We start from the raw sequence: 15,894 nt of genomic DNA, 5'->3' as shown, positions 1-15,894 counted from the left end.
AGTTGCTGTCTAAATGTCAAAAATGGCTTGCAGCTACTTTGCCAGCACTTAACTTAACTACCACTTCAAGCTGGGCAAAATAAGCAAGCATGAAAAGTGCAAATGTTTTGCGCTTTAAAAGACTATCAACTCTAAAATCTCAAAGAAAAAAGCAAACAGATGGAATAGGGGCGACCAGGCCATCTTGTCCATCTTATATACATGTATCTTAGGATCAATTGTTAGGAACAGCTGCATACCAAATGACAATCCAAAAATCTCAGGCATATATTTTGTATTCACTTCATGTAAGCCTACATAGTGCATTTTAGTGCAGAGTTGCCCCTACAGCAGGTATGTTGTCAAACTTGATTTTGCAACAAATAAAATAAGAACAAATTAATTGTTGGGTTATTGTTTTACTTCAAATTAAGAATTAAATTCAGCTACAGAAAAATAAGATTGATTAATCAAGTTCAAGTTCAAGTTTCTTTATTGTCATTGTATTTCATACAACGAAATTTAAGTGCACTTGTTAAAATGGAGCTTCAAAAAATTGATGAACAATCAGTAACTAAAGGAATAAGTTTCATTCACTCACACTGAAACAAACATCTGTTTAACACTCACGCACTCAACATGTAAATAATACATAAATCATGTATTGAAATATTGCATAATCATGTCATGTCAAGTATTTAAAGGAGGTGCTGGGGCCTGGAAGGGTTTGATCCTGCAAATTCTCTCTCCTAGAACACATCTCTTTTGTAAGGTTGAACCTCTGTCATCCGAAAGCCAGTCTGAATATTCAGCATATTTGCCAGAATTGCTGAGACTGCACATGCTAGTGTCACTACGGTACCCGTTTCACCATATGTTAGTGACCCAACCTGTTTAAGCCTGCGCCTGGCCACAAATCAGTCTGGTTTCACACCAGTTTCATCCATATTCTAGATGTCCCCTGGTCCCAGTGAATGTCATCCTAACACCCTCTCCAGTAACTTGTACATTTATTATCTTAGCATCACTAAATGACAATTCAAAGCAATTGAAAGTCTTTAACTGTGCAGGATATTGGAAGGGTCTTTAAAAACACATCTATTTTTAAATTTAGAATGTTTTCTAAACTGCAGGGTAGAGATACTGTAGTTAATTCAGGTTGATTAAATTCAATGCATTTTTCAATAAAATAAATTAACTCAAAGTGTTCTCCACCAAAGAGGCGAGAAGAACAGTAAAGGGTTAAGAAGCATGATAACCACTTGTTGCTCGATTTTTCTTTTTCAGCCCATGGGCTAGTGGAAACTGCAGCTCCAGTGCCACTGCAAATTCAAATGCTAGATTTATCACATGATTTAATGAAAAATCGAAATAGATGTCAGCTGATCACATAAGCTAAATCTGCAGCTCAAAGTATTGGCCAAAGACTCCCCGTAGAGATTTATACCCAACCACTTGTTGGTGAATGTATCACAGTATTCTGCCAGCATTCAGTAGGTAATCTTATAATCCTTCACTGTATTCTTGATTGATATAGATGCAAACATCAATTGCCTCTCTGCCCTTAAAACGCACACAAAGGAGTAACTTTAAGTGTTTTATACTGTCCAGATTTGATGTGGTTTTCTTGTGGTTTCAACTCATCAGGGTTGTGTTACCCATCCTTTAACTAGTGTATTTTTACTCTTTACAAGCATGTTTATTGTTTCAGAAGTGTGTGTGCATGTGTATGCGTGTTTATTCTATTCCTGGGAGAGGTGAACAAGCAAGGTACGTCAGATAATACACCAAAACAAGCATCCTCCACCCGGAGTGCCTTGTCTGACTGTGCACGACACCAGAAGATACTGTTCACAGCACCAGCGGAGCTGGTGTGGACAGAAGATGGACAGGTGGGAAAAGAGACAGATGGTTTAAAATTGTCCATGAAAATGAATGAGTGGGTTTGACAGAGACAGCATTTGTTAAAAGGCTTATAAAAATGGTCCAAGTCAAATGTTGTTGGGTTGATTTTGAGTCATTGGAAAACATACTAAACTATCAATTACTCAAACATCAAGCCAATCAGAGGATAAATCATACAAGGCTAAATCTATGCTATTGGCACTCTGAGCACCATTAAAGCAGTCAAAGACATTTACATGTAAATATTTCATGAATATAAATCCCCTTTGTACTCACCTCCAAAGAGTGCTCTCAGTGACGCTGCCAATATGAAAGTCATACAGCTTGGTTAGAATCAGGATCACCTGTAAAGAGAGGGAATTTAAGCATTACCATATTTTTAAAAGGCAATCAAAGCATGTAGTGAATGAATGAAGGAAAATAAACATGGAAGTGCCAAAAACTGCAGTTCTTCAAATGGCCACTTAAGGCTGGCTCCAAAAGAGAGTTGAACCCCATAGACTACCATGTTAAAATGCTAACCTTAACAGCAGAAAGGAACATGTTCACAGCCTGGTACCAAAAACGGTTTTGGTCTCTATAGCCAATTTCCCCTGTCATGGCAACTGTATGGGGATGAATTTTTAGATAACACACCTGTTTGAATTGTATTAAGGCTTAAAGTTATGCATAATTGAGGGCGTAGCTACTTTGAGTGACAGATGGGTGGGTGTATGCTTGCTGCAAACCTGCATTCACTGAAGCCTCGGCTCCACACCCGCCCCATCTCTTTGCCCATTTGCCCATCTCCCAGCTGGGAGTTAGGCGGAGCAGAAGGAGGAGAAGGCAACAATGATGCAGCCCACTCTGAGCTTCAAAACTGCTCTTCAGAAACCTGTGGGTGATGTCACAGAGGCCAGATCCATCTTTATTTACAGTCTATGATGATGTATCAGTTGGAACTGTGTTGGACTATTGTTGTGAGAGGTACTCGATACAGGTTGGTCACCTTCCCAGCTCCCACCTTTCCAATCTGCACCTACAGTCATGAGCTTTGGGAAATGACAAAAAGAATGAGATTTGCCCAGCCAAGAAAGTCTACCACTTCTTAGCAAGAAGGTGTGTTGCCCAAAATGTCTAACTATTCTTTTAAAGACAGGACAGACAGCTCAGACATCCGGGAGAAGTTTGGATGAGAAAACACTACTCCTTTTAAGCAGCCAGTTGATTGTCTGATCATGGAGCCTTCTGGAGACCCTCCTGTGAAGATATCTAAATGAATGGAAGGACCTTCCCTGTTAGGCAGTAAATCAAAACAAATTTTGATGTATTTATGTATTTGCCCTCAAAAATCAACAACTTTCTGACACAATGTAAGCACACACTTTACATCATAACGTTGTTAAAGCTTTTAGTATACTGTTCCGCCAAAGTCAACACTTACTGCAGCTGTTTCACAGTAAGAGATGTGTAGGGCTTTTACAGTGAAGAAACTGAAGATTAATTGAACAGACACAACATCTATTCTTTTATTATTGATTCTTTACTTTTTACTTGCCATATTTGCTTCTGTAACCTGCCTGTTTGACCTGCTTCAGTCTCCATGATGTCTCCATGATGAAATTAGCTCAATTATGTGTTCTCAAACAAAAAGTATATACATTCTATGGCCTGTGACAAAATAATTGTGCTTACAGTGAATTGAATTCTCCCCAGCATCAGTTTGGAAAACACTACAAGGTTCTGGGAGTAATAGATTAGCATGCTGGGAGGTAGTGCTTTGCATAATTAGCACCGTGTTACAAATGCTGTGTATGCCACTTTGAAACTTAGTTTTTCTCTTGATGGAGCATGCTGCCATCCTCGCCCCTGTGGAAAAGCCTAATCCAACTCTCTCTGTGTTGACATCTTTGGTCTCTGCTCTTTTGCAGAGATAATCAGCAGGCGGGCACTTTGATAAGCACTGTGGAAGTCCTCAGAGCAAATCACAAGACATGAAGGCCAAGTCTACCATGACAGGATCAGTGGTCAGCTGTGATACTCCACTCCAGAGTGGAGGATCACAACACTGTTGCACAAAGAGACAGCTGCAGGTAGGAAGCTGCAAGAGAGTAAAGAGGTAACACACTTAACTAGGGGGAAAAACACTGTTTATTTATTATTATATTATTATTATATTATAGTGTGAAAATGTTTCACCTTTTATGCACACGCAGTTATTTAGCATTTATCACACTTGACCTGACCTCACCAGGAGAAACATCATTTTATATGATAGATGCTATTTTCATCCATCTGTCCATGCGTTGTTAGTTGTACTGTTTTCCTTCCCTGACTAAATGACTGCTGCTCTTCCTCATTAGCATCCATGTCTCTCTTTAGCATTTCCCTCCCTGCAACAAGCTTATGCTTCTTTAAAGCAAACTGACAAGCTTGACTTGAGTCACTTGGCTAGGAGGGGATGCAAGAGGTGTGGCCTTGACTCTTTTGACTGGTTTCAGCAATCAGGGCTAGATAAGAAGAAACTGAATCTCTGTATATATTAGAAAAGAAACAGTGTCCTGGCATTCTTGACCTCCTTTAGTACTCATATCCTCCTGAAGCTCTGAGGCCTGCAGACTTCAAGGACCTTTCCACCTCTGGCTGAGCCTTGCCATCCCCACAAGCCCTCTGTGCTAGTCATCCGCTCACCAGGGACCCTTGGATGGTTCTTGTGGGAAGATGGACCACATGCCCGAGGGATCCTCCTACTGAGACTGTGAACATATGGTTCAGGCAAAGCAGGACTGCAGTGCCAGGGAGAGAGCAATGTTGTATAACAAGTAAATGGATTCGTGTCACGTGGCTGCACCACATAGAATAACTGGATCTATGTGTGTATTAATGTGTGTATTTATGTACATATTTGTTAGGCACATGTGTGTGCCACTGTAGAAATGAGTGCATGTGCTCCTTTGTGCTATCAGAGATGTGTGGTCTTGCCTGCTTGGGGGGGGGGGGGGGGGGGGGGGGGGGTGATTCACACAGGCATGAGTCACTCATCCCCACATGACATTCTGAATTTGAAATTCAACAATGAACAACCAGCTGAAACACAGAGAAACTACTTTTGTGCCCTTAAATATTTCTTGAGAAAATCTTTTCAGTCAACCTTAAAATCATAAAAAAAAAATATGCAATGCATTAAGCAGAGAACCTAAATGAAAAGGCATTTCAAAGAATACTTGGCAGATACTTGTACTGTTTATTTGAACGCTCATAACGGTCTTTGTTTGACATATAGATAAATAGATGTTATGCATAGACAAAACTGCAGCACGCTTAAAATGAAAGGGTGTTTATTTCAAGTAGACTCTCCTTCTCTAAATCCCAGTCTGACTTGCAATTATTGAATCAAAATGTCAGTCACATTGCACTTGCATTAGCCTTGTTGCCTTAGCAATTAACCAACTTTGGTGAAAACATATTATTAGCATAACTAAAATGCCCCTGTCCTCAAAGTCAGAGTCAAAGAGTCAAGCATGATTTTGAACACTGCTCCAGCTCTTAGCGTGCTAATGACAGCAATAATGACTTTTCTGAGAAAAAGATTCAACCCCTCTCCTTGCAGACAAATAGTTTAATTGTGATCATGACCATAAGAGTTGTCAGTTTTTTATGCCAGGTAGCAGGGTAGCAAGGTTGCTAAATTAAAATGGATTTTCTATGAATAGCAGTGGATGAATGTGGTAATTCATTCTGAGAGCAGTAATCATTAAAGGTCCCATATTTTACACTTTCCCAGTGTTGTATCTTAAGTGTTAATATAAAATTATATATATATATCTCACTTTACACCATATGGTACCTTTAGAAAATGCCTAAGCTGACAGAGCACTGAATTATGTCATGAATTAGCATCAAATTATTCTCCAAATCAAACTTTTCAAAAAAAAATGAAGCACAGAATAAAACATCATGAAACAAAAATGGACAATAAGATTTATCTGCTTAACCATTTCCTGTGTGCAGAGTTTATATAATTCTTGTTAAATACTCCTGCTTCATAATTCATTTCACCCTATTCAAAGGCTCTTGTAGCATCAGCGTGACTGATCAAAGTGAAACAAAAGATTTAAAAGTTGAATCCACATCCACCGAAGGATCTTCTCACATATAGTTCTTCAGACACTTTGTATTTTAACTCAAACTATTTCAAAGATGTCCACTTTCTGTGCTCCATTCAGAACAAAAGAGCTCTCTGTGCCTTTGATTGCAAAATGTCACGGTACTCTGGTATTGACTGAGTGTATCTCACACACAACTGAAAACAAGCTTTTAGTCGTCTGCAAACAAACGTCAGGATAGTTGACATCAGAATGGCAGCTGGAACTGATCATTATCTAGAAGTGATTAAGCTTCTCCGCCTCTCAGTAGCATGTCAACAGCTGAGCAATTACTTTGTCAATTTGCAAGAGCTGTTTATGAGATGTAATGTCAACTGGGGGTGACAGAGCTCCCAGTTGATATCAAGGCAAGGCCGAAAAACACTGAAACCTTTCACACAATTTGGCAGGACTGCAAGGGAAAATGAAGCTATTGACTTAATGGTAAGTGGATAAATACACAGTGAGATGTTTTCAAAATAATTGTATGGATTATAAATGGAAACAAATAGTGAGTTGTAATAAAAAGGGAGACAATAATAGAGTGTCTGACAGAGGATTCAACAGTCATCTGTTGCCTTTGTTTTCTGCTAGCAACAAAGAAAACAAAGGGAGGGGGATGGGGGGGTCATCCATGGACAACAAGGTCGATCTATCTGTTCATCATTGTTGTCATAAGGTTGGCCAACATGTGCTGTATAGCACATGAAACAACACAGAAGAAGATAAACTTTAATCTTGAATTAAAATTAAATCTGAATTAAATTAAAGCTGCACCAATTTTTTGTACCTGATTTTGTGTAGCTGAATATGAATTGTCTATGTTTTTCATGAAACACAGTACACATTTTTGAATTAATTAAGTGTTACATTCATTAACAAATGCAAAGTCGACAGGAGGCAGGTCGTGGTGGCTTAGAAGATCCTATGATTTTCACACCAAAGGCCCGTGTTCACATTCAGAATTCAGTCTGTAAATTGAGGCAATACTCACTCCTTTGCTTCTTTGCAGATCCCTCCTTCTCTTTCTCTGTCTCACTCTGCTTCTTCACACTCATTCTCACGCTCCCTGTCTCCATCTCTCTCTATCTAATCACTTCCTCCCTTCTTTCCCTCCTTCCTCCCCTGGAGTAAAGTCCTCTCTCATTTATTCCATCTTTAATGTGTCTGTCTTTCCCTAGTTACCCTTTTCCTTGCCAGCCACATCACCCACTATTACCTTACCAACTTGGAGGAGTCCTCCCAGCTAAAGCCCCTTTATCTCTGTTTATCTGGGCTTCTCGCTTTCCTCTTCCCCTTACACTCTTCTCCCTTGGTTTTTCTTACCTTTCTAACTAACCTCTTATCTTTATTCTCTCACATGTTTTCTTTGAGTTATCTCTATTGCTAATGCCCCTCCTTGTCTCCCATCTTCTTTTACTTTTACTTGTCTGCCTTGTTTTGTTTGCCCTCTCTCTTTTTCACCTTTTTATTTTGACCTATTAACCAGGGATAGACTTTGATTTGTATACCGACAGAAAGCCTAATATAGTCATTCAAATTTAGTGGTTGTTGAACTACAATGAGGACATTGCTACTTAAAGTGGCCCATTTTTTAAAACTTGAAAGTATTAAAAATTTAGGGGCAGTGGTTAGCACTGTCACCTCACAGCAAGAAGGTTTTGGGTTCGAAACCGGTGCCTGGGGCCTTTCTTTGTGGAGTTTGCATGTTCTCCCTGTGTCTGTGTTGGTTCCCTCTGGGTACTCTGATTTCCTTCCACAGTCCAAAGACATGCACGTTAGGTTAATTGGAGATTCTAAATTGCCCCTATATGTGAATGTGAGTGTGAGTGGTGGTTTGTCTCTATATGTCAGCCCTGTGATAGACTGGCGTCTTGTCCAGGGTGTACCCCATCCTTGTCCAATGTCAGCTGGGATTGGCTCCAGCCCCCCTTACCCTGTATGGATAAGTGGTATAGATAATGGATGGATTGATTAAAAATCAAATTGACCTGAATCAGTTCAATTCTGATTCACAAGGTTCCAATTTGATTAAACTATATATCGACTCAGTCAGAGATATTTCAGTTACAATACCAGTTTTGCTTGGATATGAATAAGATTCTCAGAGAACTAATGCTGTAAATTACTCCTCTAACCTGGTGCATTATTACAATATGTTTATGATGAGAATGGAATAAGAATGGACCCAAGGCACTTACATGATTGCACTTTCTTTTTAATATGACCAACAGTTCAGAGATGCATCTCAAGAAATAACATTTAAGTAATGTGCTTGGCTAATGCAAATTATATATAGCAAAGCTATATGTCTTGCATATAGCTTTGCTTTTTTCCACCTCCTTGTTGTTTTCATACTTGTTAAATCTGAAATGCAACCATACTTTGAACTTACAGGACTAACAAAGATGTATATTCACATAGCCATAACAGTGTGAGTGAGTGTAAAAGGCACATATTAAAAGATTGATCTCGGAATTTTATAAATCGATTTTTTTATAAAGGGATTGCTCTCAGTGACAAACCCACAGAGAAATATCACCGACCTCCGTTCTACATCTTTTCATCTGTTTTGAACCATTGTTTTGGTTTTCTGGGCCACGAACTCCATTCTCATTAACCTTTCCAGCTGTTTTAACCATAAATGGAAGTATGAGGAAGCCATTTATTTTCAGGTTCACCTTAAAATATTTTAAGATGACAACTTCTTCTCTTTTGTTGCCCCCAAGTAGTAATAAATCAGCTTTAATATCCATTCTTGTATTGTTGTTAGAAATTCTTCTCTCAGTATTAAAGTTATCCTCCATACATGTTCTACTACATATTGAAATATTCTGCTGGAATAATAATTAGTGTCTGATATGTTTATTCCACAAGAAAAAGAAAAATCTTCTCACTTTACTTTTTGTAATGTTTCTCAAACATTCATCTTAAACTGAGATTTAAGTTGAGCACAGAGGAACTTTCCCCCCTCAGAAAATGAATGTGGAAACTAGAGTCAAACTACACACATCATCATGCACGGTGAAGCTCAAAGATCCAAGTACTGGAGCAGATGGACTCGTATATGGACTGTGCATTTTATGACTTAAGCATGAAACTTTCTCCAATGTTTCTACAAACCATGAAGTTTATTTTCCGACATGGAGTCATTTCAGGTTTGGCCTGTGGGACTAAGCAGAGAGGCAGGCATAAAGGCAGTATACATCACATATGCTTTATTTTTATGCACTTACTACACATAGATTGTACAGAACTGCTGTAAACTCAGTTTTACTAAAGTAAATATTAGTTTACTTCTTAGTAGTATAATTTTCAAGTTAAACTTTTCAAGTGGCAGATGTCATTTTGGAGCAAAAGCTCTTCATTGCTTTATCACTGACTGGTTCAACAACTTTCTGCTTAAGCAGATGATACGGCATTCAAAAAAGACCAAAGAGATCAATATAGCACTACAAGGAGAGGGAAAGGTCAATTGATAAACCAATAAAGTGGCCTGCATTGCAGAAATGAGATTGTCAACGCCTTCTTTATCGCCTTAGCTGGACTTCTAGAGTACATGAGGAATAACCTTTCCAGCACACTGAGATAAACCTGTCATATTACACTGTCCATTCTCTCTCCCCAAAATAAGTTTTAGGTGCTGCCAGTTCACACAGACACACAATATCCTACCTCAGCTTCAAAGAGCTGAGATAGAGACGTTACCATAACAACCATCTGTCTGTAAAGCAGCAGCAAATGCTCGAAGAGCTCCAGCCACTCTGGATCCAGTTTCTAAAAGTCTAGAGAAAGCTGCTGCTATCATCTTCAGAGAGGATTAATAATTTGTCAAAGCAAGGATATTCTGGCACAAGTGATATGAAAATGCTGAAATGTGCCCAACGTCAAAGGGAAATTGGAAAGTGATTTCTTATACTTATATTACTTTTTGCTGCACTGCCATGAGCTCACTCCCCATATGCAAAGAATCATACTGAGCTGCTGTGTGTAATGCCTGCTGCAATTTTAAATAACTGTATGCTGCAGGAGGAGTCGTCTAAAAAAGCACAAAGCAGCTACAGTCCTTCAGATTTGAATCAAACTGTGTGTTCAAATATTTCTTAACTTTGGTTTCATCTTCCTTGGAGTACACCCAGGATGTTGTATGCTGCATGAAAACAGCTCCACAGTGTAAGGTAAGATGTCATCCTCATTCTAACACCTAATTAGGCTTAACTAACTCTAAAAATATTTGCAGCTTTAAAAGGAATTCTACATTGTCTTAAATAAACACAGAGAAAATTGCTTCTCTTCAAAGTCTTTGGTTTATGGGAGAATAACTTCAACATTGTTATTAATAATCTCAATTTGCATGTGGCTATTTTTGTAATTTCAAGAGCATGCAGACATCTACTAACATTTCCTATTTGCCCATTTTTCTTTCCCATGGTACATCTGTCTCTCAGCCCAGCTCTTGAGGAAGTCAAGCAAAGCAAACACTATCTGGGTAGCTACGGAGCCCGCACTCAGGGTTAGAGCTTATCACAGTGCTCGCAAGAGTGCAATAAAAACAAAGCCTGTGTAGACTTCCTGACTTTACTCCATCATACTGTATAACACAGAGACAGATAGAAAAATGGAAGTGGTGGAATTTCATTGATACAGAGACACAGACTTGCAAAACATCACAGTAAAACTAAAAGGACATGCCACAATCTCACAAGCTAACCCTGATTGCAGAAAAGATAGGATCATTTATCTTTTACAATAAAAAAAGAGTAACAAAGCCGGCCATTTTATTCTACATTCTACAAATCTGATTAATGTCCATGCTATCTTTCAATATATGTAGGGTTAATTCAGTGAGAGCCCACGGTGACAATCTGGGAGATGTTCAAAGAATTTTTTTGTCTCACAGGAAACTATTTTTATATTGTTCACTCATTAGAAACCAGGGCAGTAGCTGCTGTGTATATTGGAGGCAAATGATACCCATGTTAAAAAATGGACTGACAGAAAAAGCTTTTCACAAAGAAGATATTGTCCAATATAGCCTGTAAATATGTGCAATGTATATTTGCTGAATGCCACAGCAGCTGCATGTATTCCTTTTCCTTCTCTGAGAGGAAAAAAAAAAAAAAAAAAGAGAGAATCCACAACATGCAGTACGTTGCTGTTTGTGGCGATGCATGGGGACCTGTGTGTTATAACCTCAGTCTCTGTCATATTTCTGTGTTTTGGGTAGATATGTTTGTGTTGTCAGATTTTAGCACACACTGTACAGGTGGTACTGTGTCATGCAGGTTTATAGCCAAGTCTGCCCCGAGTTTAGTCCAAAGCAAAGTGTAGTCAAATATGAATCAAAACCAGGCCATTTTTACCATATTTGAAAATCAGATTAGAGAGAGGAAGGAAACATGGAGAGAAACAACAAAGGTTTTCAGCGGATATTCAATCTGTAGTCATTGCAGGTATGTGACTTCAACTCTCTCCCCACCAAGTGACATTTATATATGTGACTGATGCTGGCCTTACATCAAACCGCCGACTTACACCAGAGACACATGGGATGTGTAGAATGTGTGTGCGGCTGCTGTTGCTGATCTGTCGCGGAAAAACACACGTGTGTTTTCACATCGGCTGTGTGTCTGTTTTCATAGAGTTTGCAGGATACTTGAATGTTAGATCTCGCTTCATTTTTAATCAATTTCTGATTTATTTTTGAAAGCAAATGCCCCTAAAATGCCACTGTCTCCACATGAAGCTGCTAAATGGTTACAAAAATTTCTATGTCATGTCTATGATATGTTCAGATTCAGCATAGACATACAGACTATAGTGGAAGGTGTTGGTTATGTGTAATATTGCTGGTATGATGGCAAAATGACATCAACAGGTCTTTTCTCTGAATATTTTTGCTGCAAGGCGTGCACGTCACAAGTGAAAAATAGACAAGATGCCAAAGTCTTCTTTTGCAACGCAGCCATGACACGAGACATGTGCGGCACACGTGGATCTCACACAGGCAGTGTGTCCACTCTGATCCATTAACATGGGCATCAAAGGGAAAACCAAGATGTTGTGCAGTCGCCATGCACACACGACCCATCCAGTGTATCTCCTTACATTTAGTGAATGACCTGATCTGCCCGCTGAACCGCAGCCTCCCTAGTCTTTACATAATCTTATAGTGTGAGTGTAAAAACTCTTTTTAAAAACTCTCAGACTTTAGTCTTTTAAAAGATCCTCTAGTGTATGGTAGACAAAATTTGCAACAGCATATAGATTTTGTATGAAATTGAGCTGAGTAAATGTTAATTAAATTTAAAAAAAGTAGATACTCAAAGCGTCAGTAAAGTGTTCACTAATACTGAATTTCATGACTGTGTTTAGGCACTCAGAGCACTTCCAAGGTCTGGTTTGTCACCACAACATAATTGGCAAAGCACAACAGTGATTTCTAGGAGAGGGTCACATAATAAAGACAGACAAATACAATAAAACCTGTTAAGTAGCCAACCACGTTTATGTTTGCTCTTTTACCTCTAGTTCTGTCAAAGTAGTGCCTTATTATATGAATGAAATCAATATAAAGATTTTCAAGAGTTAAAATGACAACAGAAGCAAAACTAAATAAAGGCTAGTAAGCATGACTCTCCAAAATATTACTGTATACACTTCATGGATACTGTGCCAGCTGACTTCCCCTGTAAGGCCTTTGATTTTTGCCTTGGAATTAATAAAAGTCATCTTATCTTACATTTTTCAAACATAAGAGAAGGAGACAAACTATGTCATTTTAAAGTTGTGACAAAATGCCAAAAAACATTTAGAGAAAAGAAGTTGAAGAGTTTCAAGTCGTCAGAAGCATTATGCAAATCTTGCCAGAAGGAACAAGGTGAGCTGATGGTTTGTCGCTCACAGGTGACAGACATCTGGCTGTGAAATGTGCGAATGGGAAATAATCTTTTAATTTTTTGATAAGAAAAAGATCAGTTTTCACAAATTAATGTAAAAAACAAATTGGCAATTGGAAAAAGATATAAGAGCCTAGGTGTTAGCACAGGGAGTCAGAGTCAGGGTGGGAGGTCTCATAGCTGTGGCTATTATGAAATTTCTACCTGTCTCATAGAAGATGCTATTTAAGATAAAAAAAAAAAAAAAACACACACTATAGACTATATTCACAATGAAGACTGCTGGCTTTTACTCTCAATAAGCATGAATTACCCTGACAGCTGAAGGTCTATACACATCCTCGAGCACAAGCTAGTATTAATCTAATCAGAGTCATCTTCCACTACACTGAGTCTGAACATGCTTTTTTCTCCTCGTGTTACCACAGGCACATCATTTCTGATTAGAGGGACATATTGCTCCTTACTCAGCAAACGAGCTATAGGAATTAGTTGGAGTCTGTCATTTTCATCTTCACATTATTTCTTTTTTCCTCTCTGAGCTCTGGTAATTTTTCCCACTCTGGTGTCAGCAGGAGCAGAGGAGAAGACAGGAGAAGTGAGGCAGATAGGTTTAACTGCAGGCGTACTCGCATGTCATTGTGAATCTTCTCAGAGGTGACACGATATGGAGGCAGGAGGACAGCTGATTAACACTAGGCTCCGTCTTACACTCTTAATTACGTTTTCCCCTGCTCTGAAGCCGTCTCCTGTCTCTGGATGGTACGTACTGATGGGTCGGTGTGAGGGAAGAAACAGGAGCGGGAGTGGAATACGTTATAGACCTGCTCAGTCTCTGACATCATACCCCAAGCTAATGCAGGTGTACAGTAGCTAGACACTACAGACACACTAAAAGCATCAGACGTGAGCTGGGCATAATTAAAATTGCAATATGTAGTTCTTTCAGGGGCATTATGTTATCCATCAAGCACTTGACCCATCAGCTTGGTTCAACACAAGCCACTCACTGATGGCTGTGAGGCTACTTGCATTGACATCTGCTGCGGCAATGCTAGGTTAGCAGACACCACCAAACCACCATCCTGGTGCACCATCCATTACAGTAATGCCTTGACTGACCATGCTGGAGGAATAATTTATTTTAATAGTGAATGTGATATTTCTACTAATCACCAATTTTGGTCACAGCAGACTCCTCATCTGAGTCTGGCTCTGACTGAGGCTCAAACATGTGGCTGAGTCCACTAACTATCTGGATATGCATTGCTCTGTCACCGGTCACCAGTAGGCAAAAGTGATGGGTGGGGCAGAAGGCCTGATCCAGATTTCTCAATAAGGAACTAAGTGCAAATGTGTCTCCAGCCCCAGTTTTCCTTTTTTTCACTTCTTATGTGGGAAAATCATCAATCAAATAATAATAATAATAATAATGCTCAATTACATATTTGGGTGAAAAAGGACTTTTCCAAGAAAATCACTGCATAAAAAAAGTGTAAAAAAACAAACAAACAACAAAAAAAACATGCTCAGACCATTTCTGTGAAACTGGCCCATCAAACTGCGTAGCTCCATAGAAAGCAAACTGTCACTGCGGTGAAGTTCCAGAGAGACAGTGCTGCTCTTCAGTTCTGCCAACACACTCGGGACTGGAGCTTCAGAAAGCCTGCATGTCTCAACTCATCATCTGATGCCATTGCGGGTCATGGACAGTGGGCATCACTTTGTGCCAACAACAGTAGCCTGGCCTGGCAAACAAAACAGTTGGTGACATGTGTTGCATGGCGTGATTCATTCTGACATACCAAGCGTCTGGGGTCTTCACAGCCAAGGCATTTTAAGTGAGTCATTTCTGAGAGTCAGCTTAGACTCCTGAGTGACGCTCTGCTCTGCAGGTCCCCAAACAAAACCCTGTACAGGAAGTTAACAGTTTGCTCAGACCGTAAAGCTAAAGTAATGATTTGCTACAGAATGCACTGTCTCATATAATGAGATCTCTGTATTTTCAAATGAACATGGTTATGACGGGTTATTGATGGGTTACAAGGAGATGGTATGGGTCACCACAGTCTGAACAAAATGTTTATGTTCTTGCCTCTCTCTTCTTCTGCATGGCCAGCTGGAAAAAGTGTTCTTTTGATACATGGTTAGAATACTCTACTAATGCTCTGCACTTATCAACTGTACTCTGCTCAGCTTTAAAAAGGCAGTGCAAAAAAGGCAGGGCAAGTCATCTATAGATTTTATCTACCAGTCTCCTACATTTTGCATTCTAAATGTTTGATAATGTGTTATTAATTTAAATTCAGATGACTATTAGCTGTAACAGCTGTTTTTTGCAATGAAGTTAATTGCCTGATGTTTTGTTTAATTTACAAAGGTCAGCTTAATGGGAAAAATAGAATAATGGATTACCAAGGTAAATAAAAGAAAACTAATATACTGTATATCAACTCGAATTTTGCAGGAATTGAAAATAAACATCGAGTTATGTTGCACTGCGAGTGCATCAAGGGCTAATCCACCATAACTGTAGCACACTGATGTTTATTTACTTATGGACCAGATAATACAGATGTTGTTGGTGTTTGATGTTTCTAGAAACAACTGGAACTTGATGTATTTCTTTTAATATTAATATATATATATATATATATTGTTTCCTTTGATTTAACTAAAATGATAACCCGAGTTGGCCCACGTGCTAACTCATCCTTTCTTGTCCTAACAATTAGATGATACATGATACATGTTACACGGGTTGCTTTATGGTCATTCTTGGCCCATGGATGTAAAAAGAAGATAACTGATTTACTGATCAGTAATCTGGTCTTGCCAAAAAGACCAATTTGAACGCTTGAGATGAAATGTGAACTACAAAAGTACTGAGCCACAAATAAAAACACTATTGGAATTACTCCCAAGACATCTGATTCTGTTTGATTCTGATCTATTTTTGTAAAGCAATCAATAAGCCTCAATGAATT

At 38.9% G+C, this 15,894-nt stretch overlaps 1 protein-coding gene across 1 annotated transcript in view; it reads right to left on the bottom strand.

Moving 5' to 3' along the window:
- The window catches only part of sorcs3a (sortilin related VPS10 domain containing receptor 3a), a 217,077-nt gene that overhangs the window by 129,122 nt on the left and 72,061 nt on the right, over positions 1-15,894 (bottom strand). Inside the window, exon 2 of the mRNA XM_071504406.1 lies at positions 2,161-2,228. Coding sequence (XP_071360507.1) covers positions 2,161-2,228 — 68 coding nt within the window. The remainder of the gene's footprint in view (positions 1-2,160; positions 2,229-15,894) is intronic.

This window comes from Trachinotus anak, unplaced genomic scaffold, assembly GCF_046630095.1.
Source record: "Trachinotus anak isolate AG129_WGS33_773 ecotype Australia unplaced genomic scaffold, CSIRO_AGI_Tana_v1 ptg000019l, whole genome shotgun sequence".
Classification (NCBI taxonomy): domain Eukaryota; kingdom Metazoa; phylum Chordata; class Actinopteri; order Carangiformes; family Carangidae; genus Trachinotus; species Trachinotus anak.
Note: the sequence above shows the minus strand (reverse complement) of the source record. Positions and strands in the feature narration are given on the sequence as shown.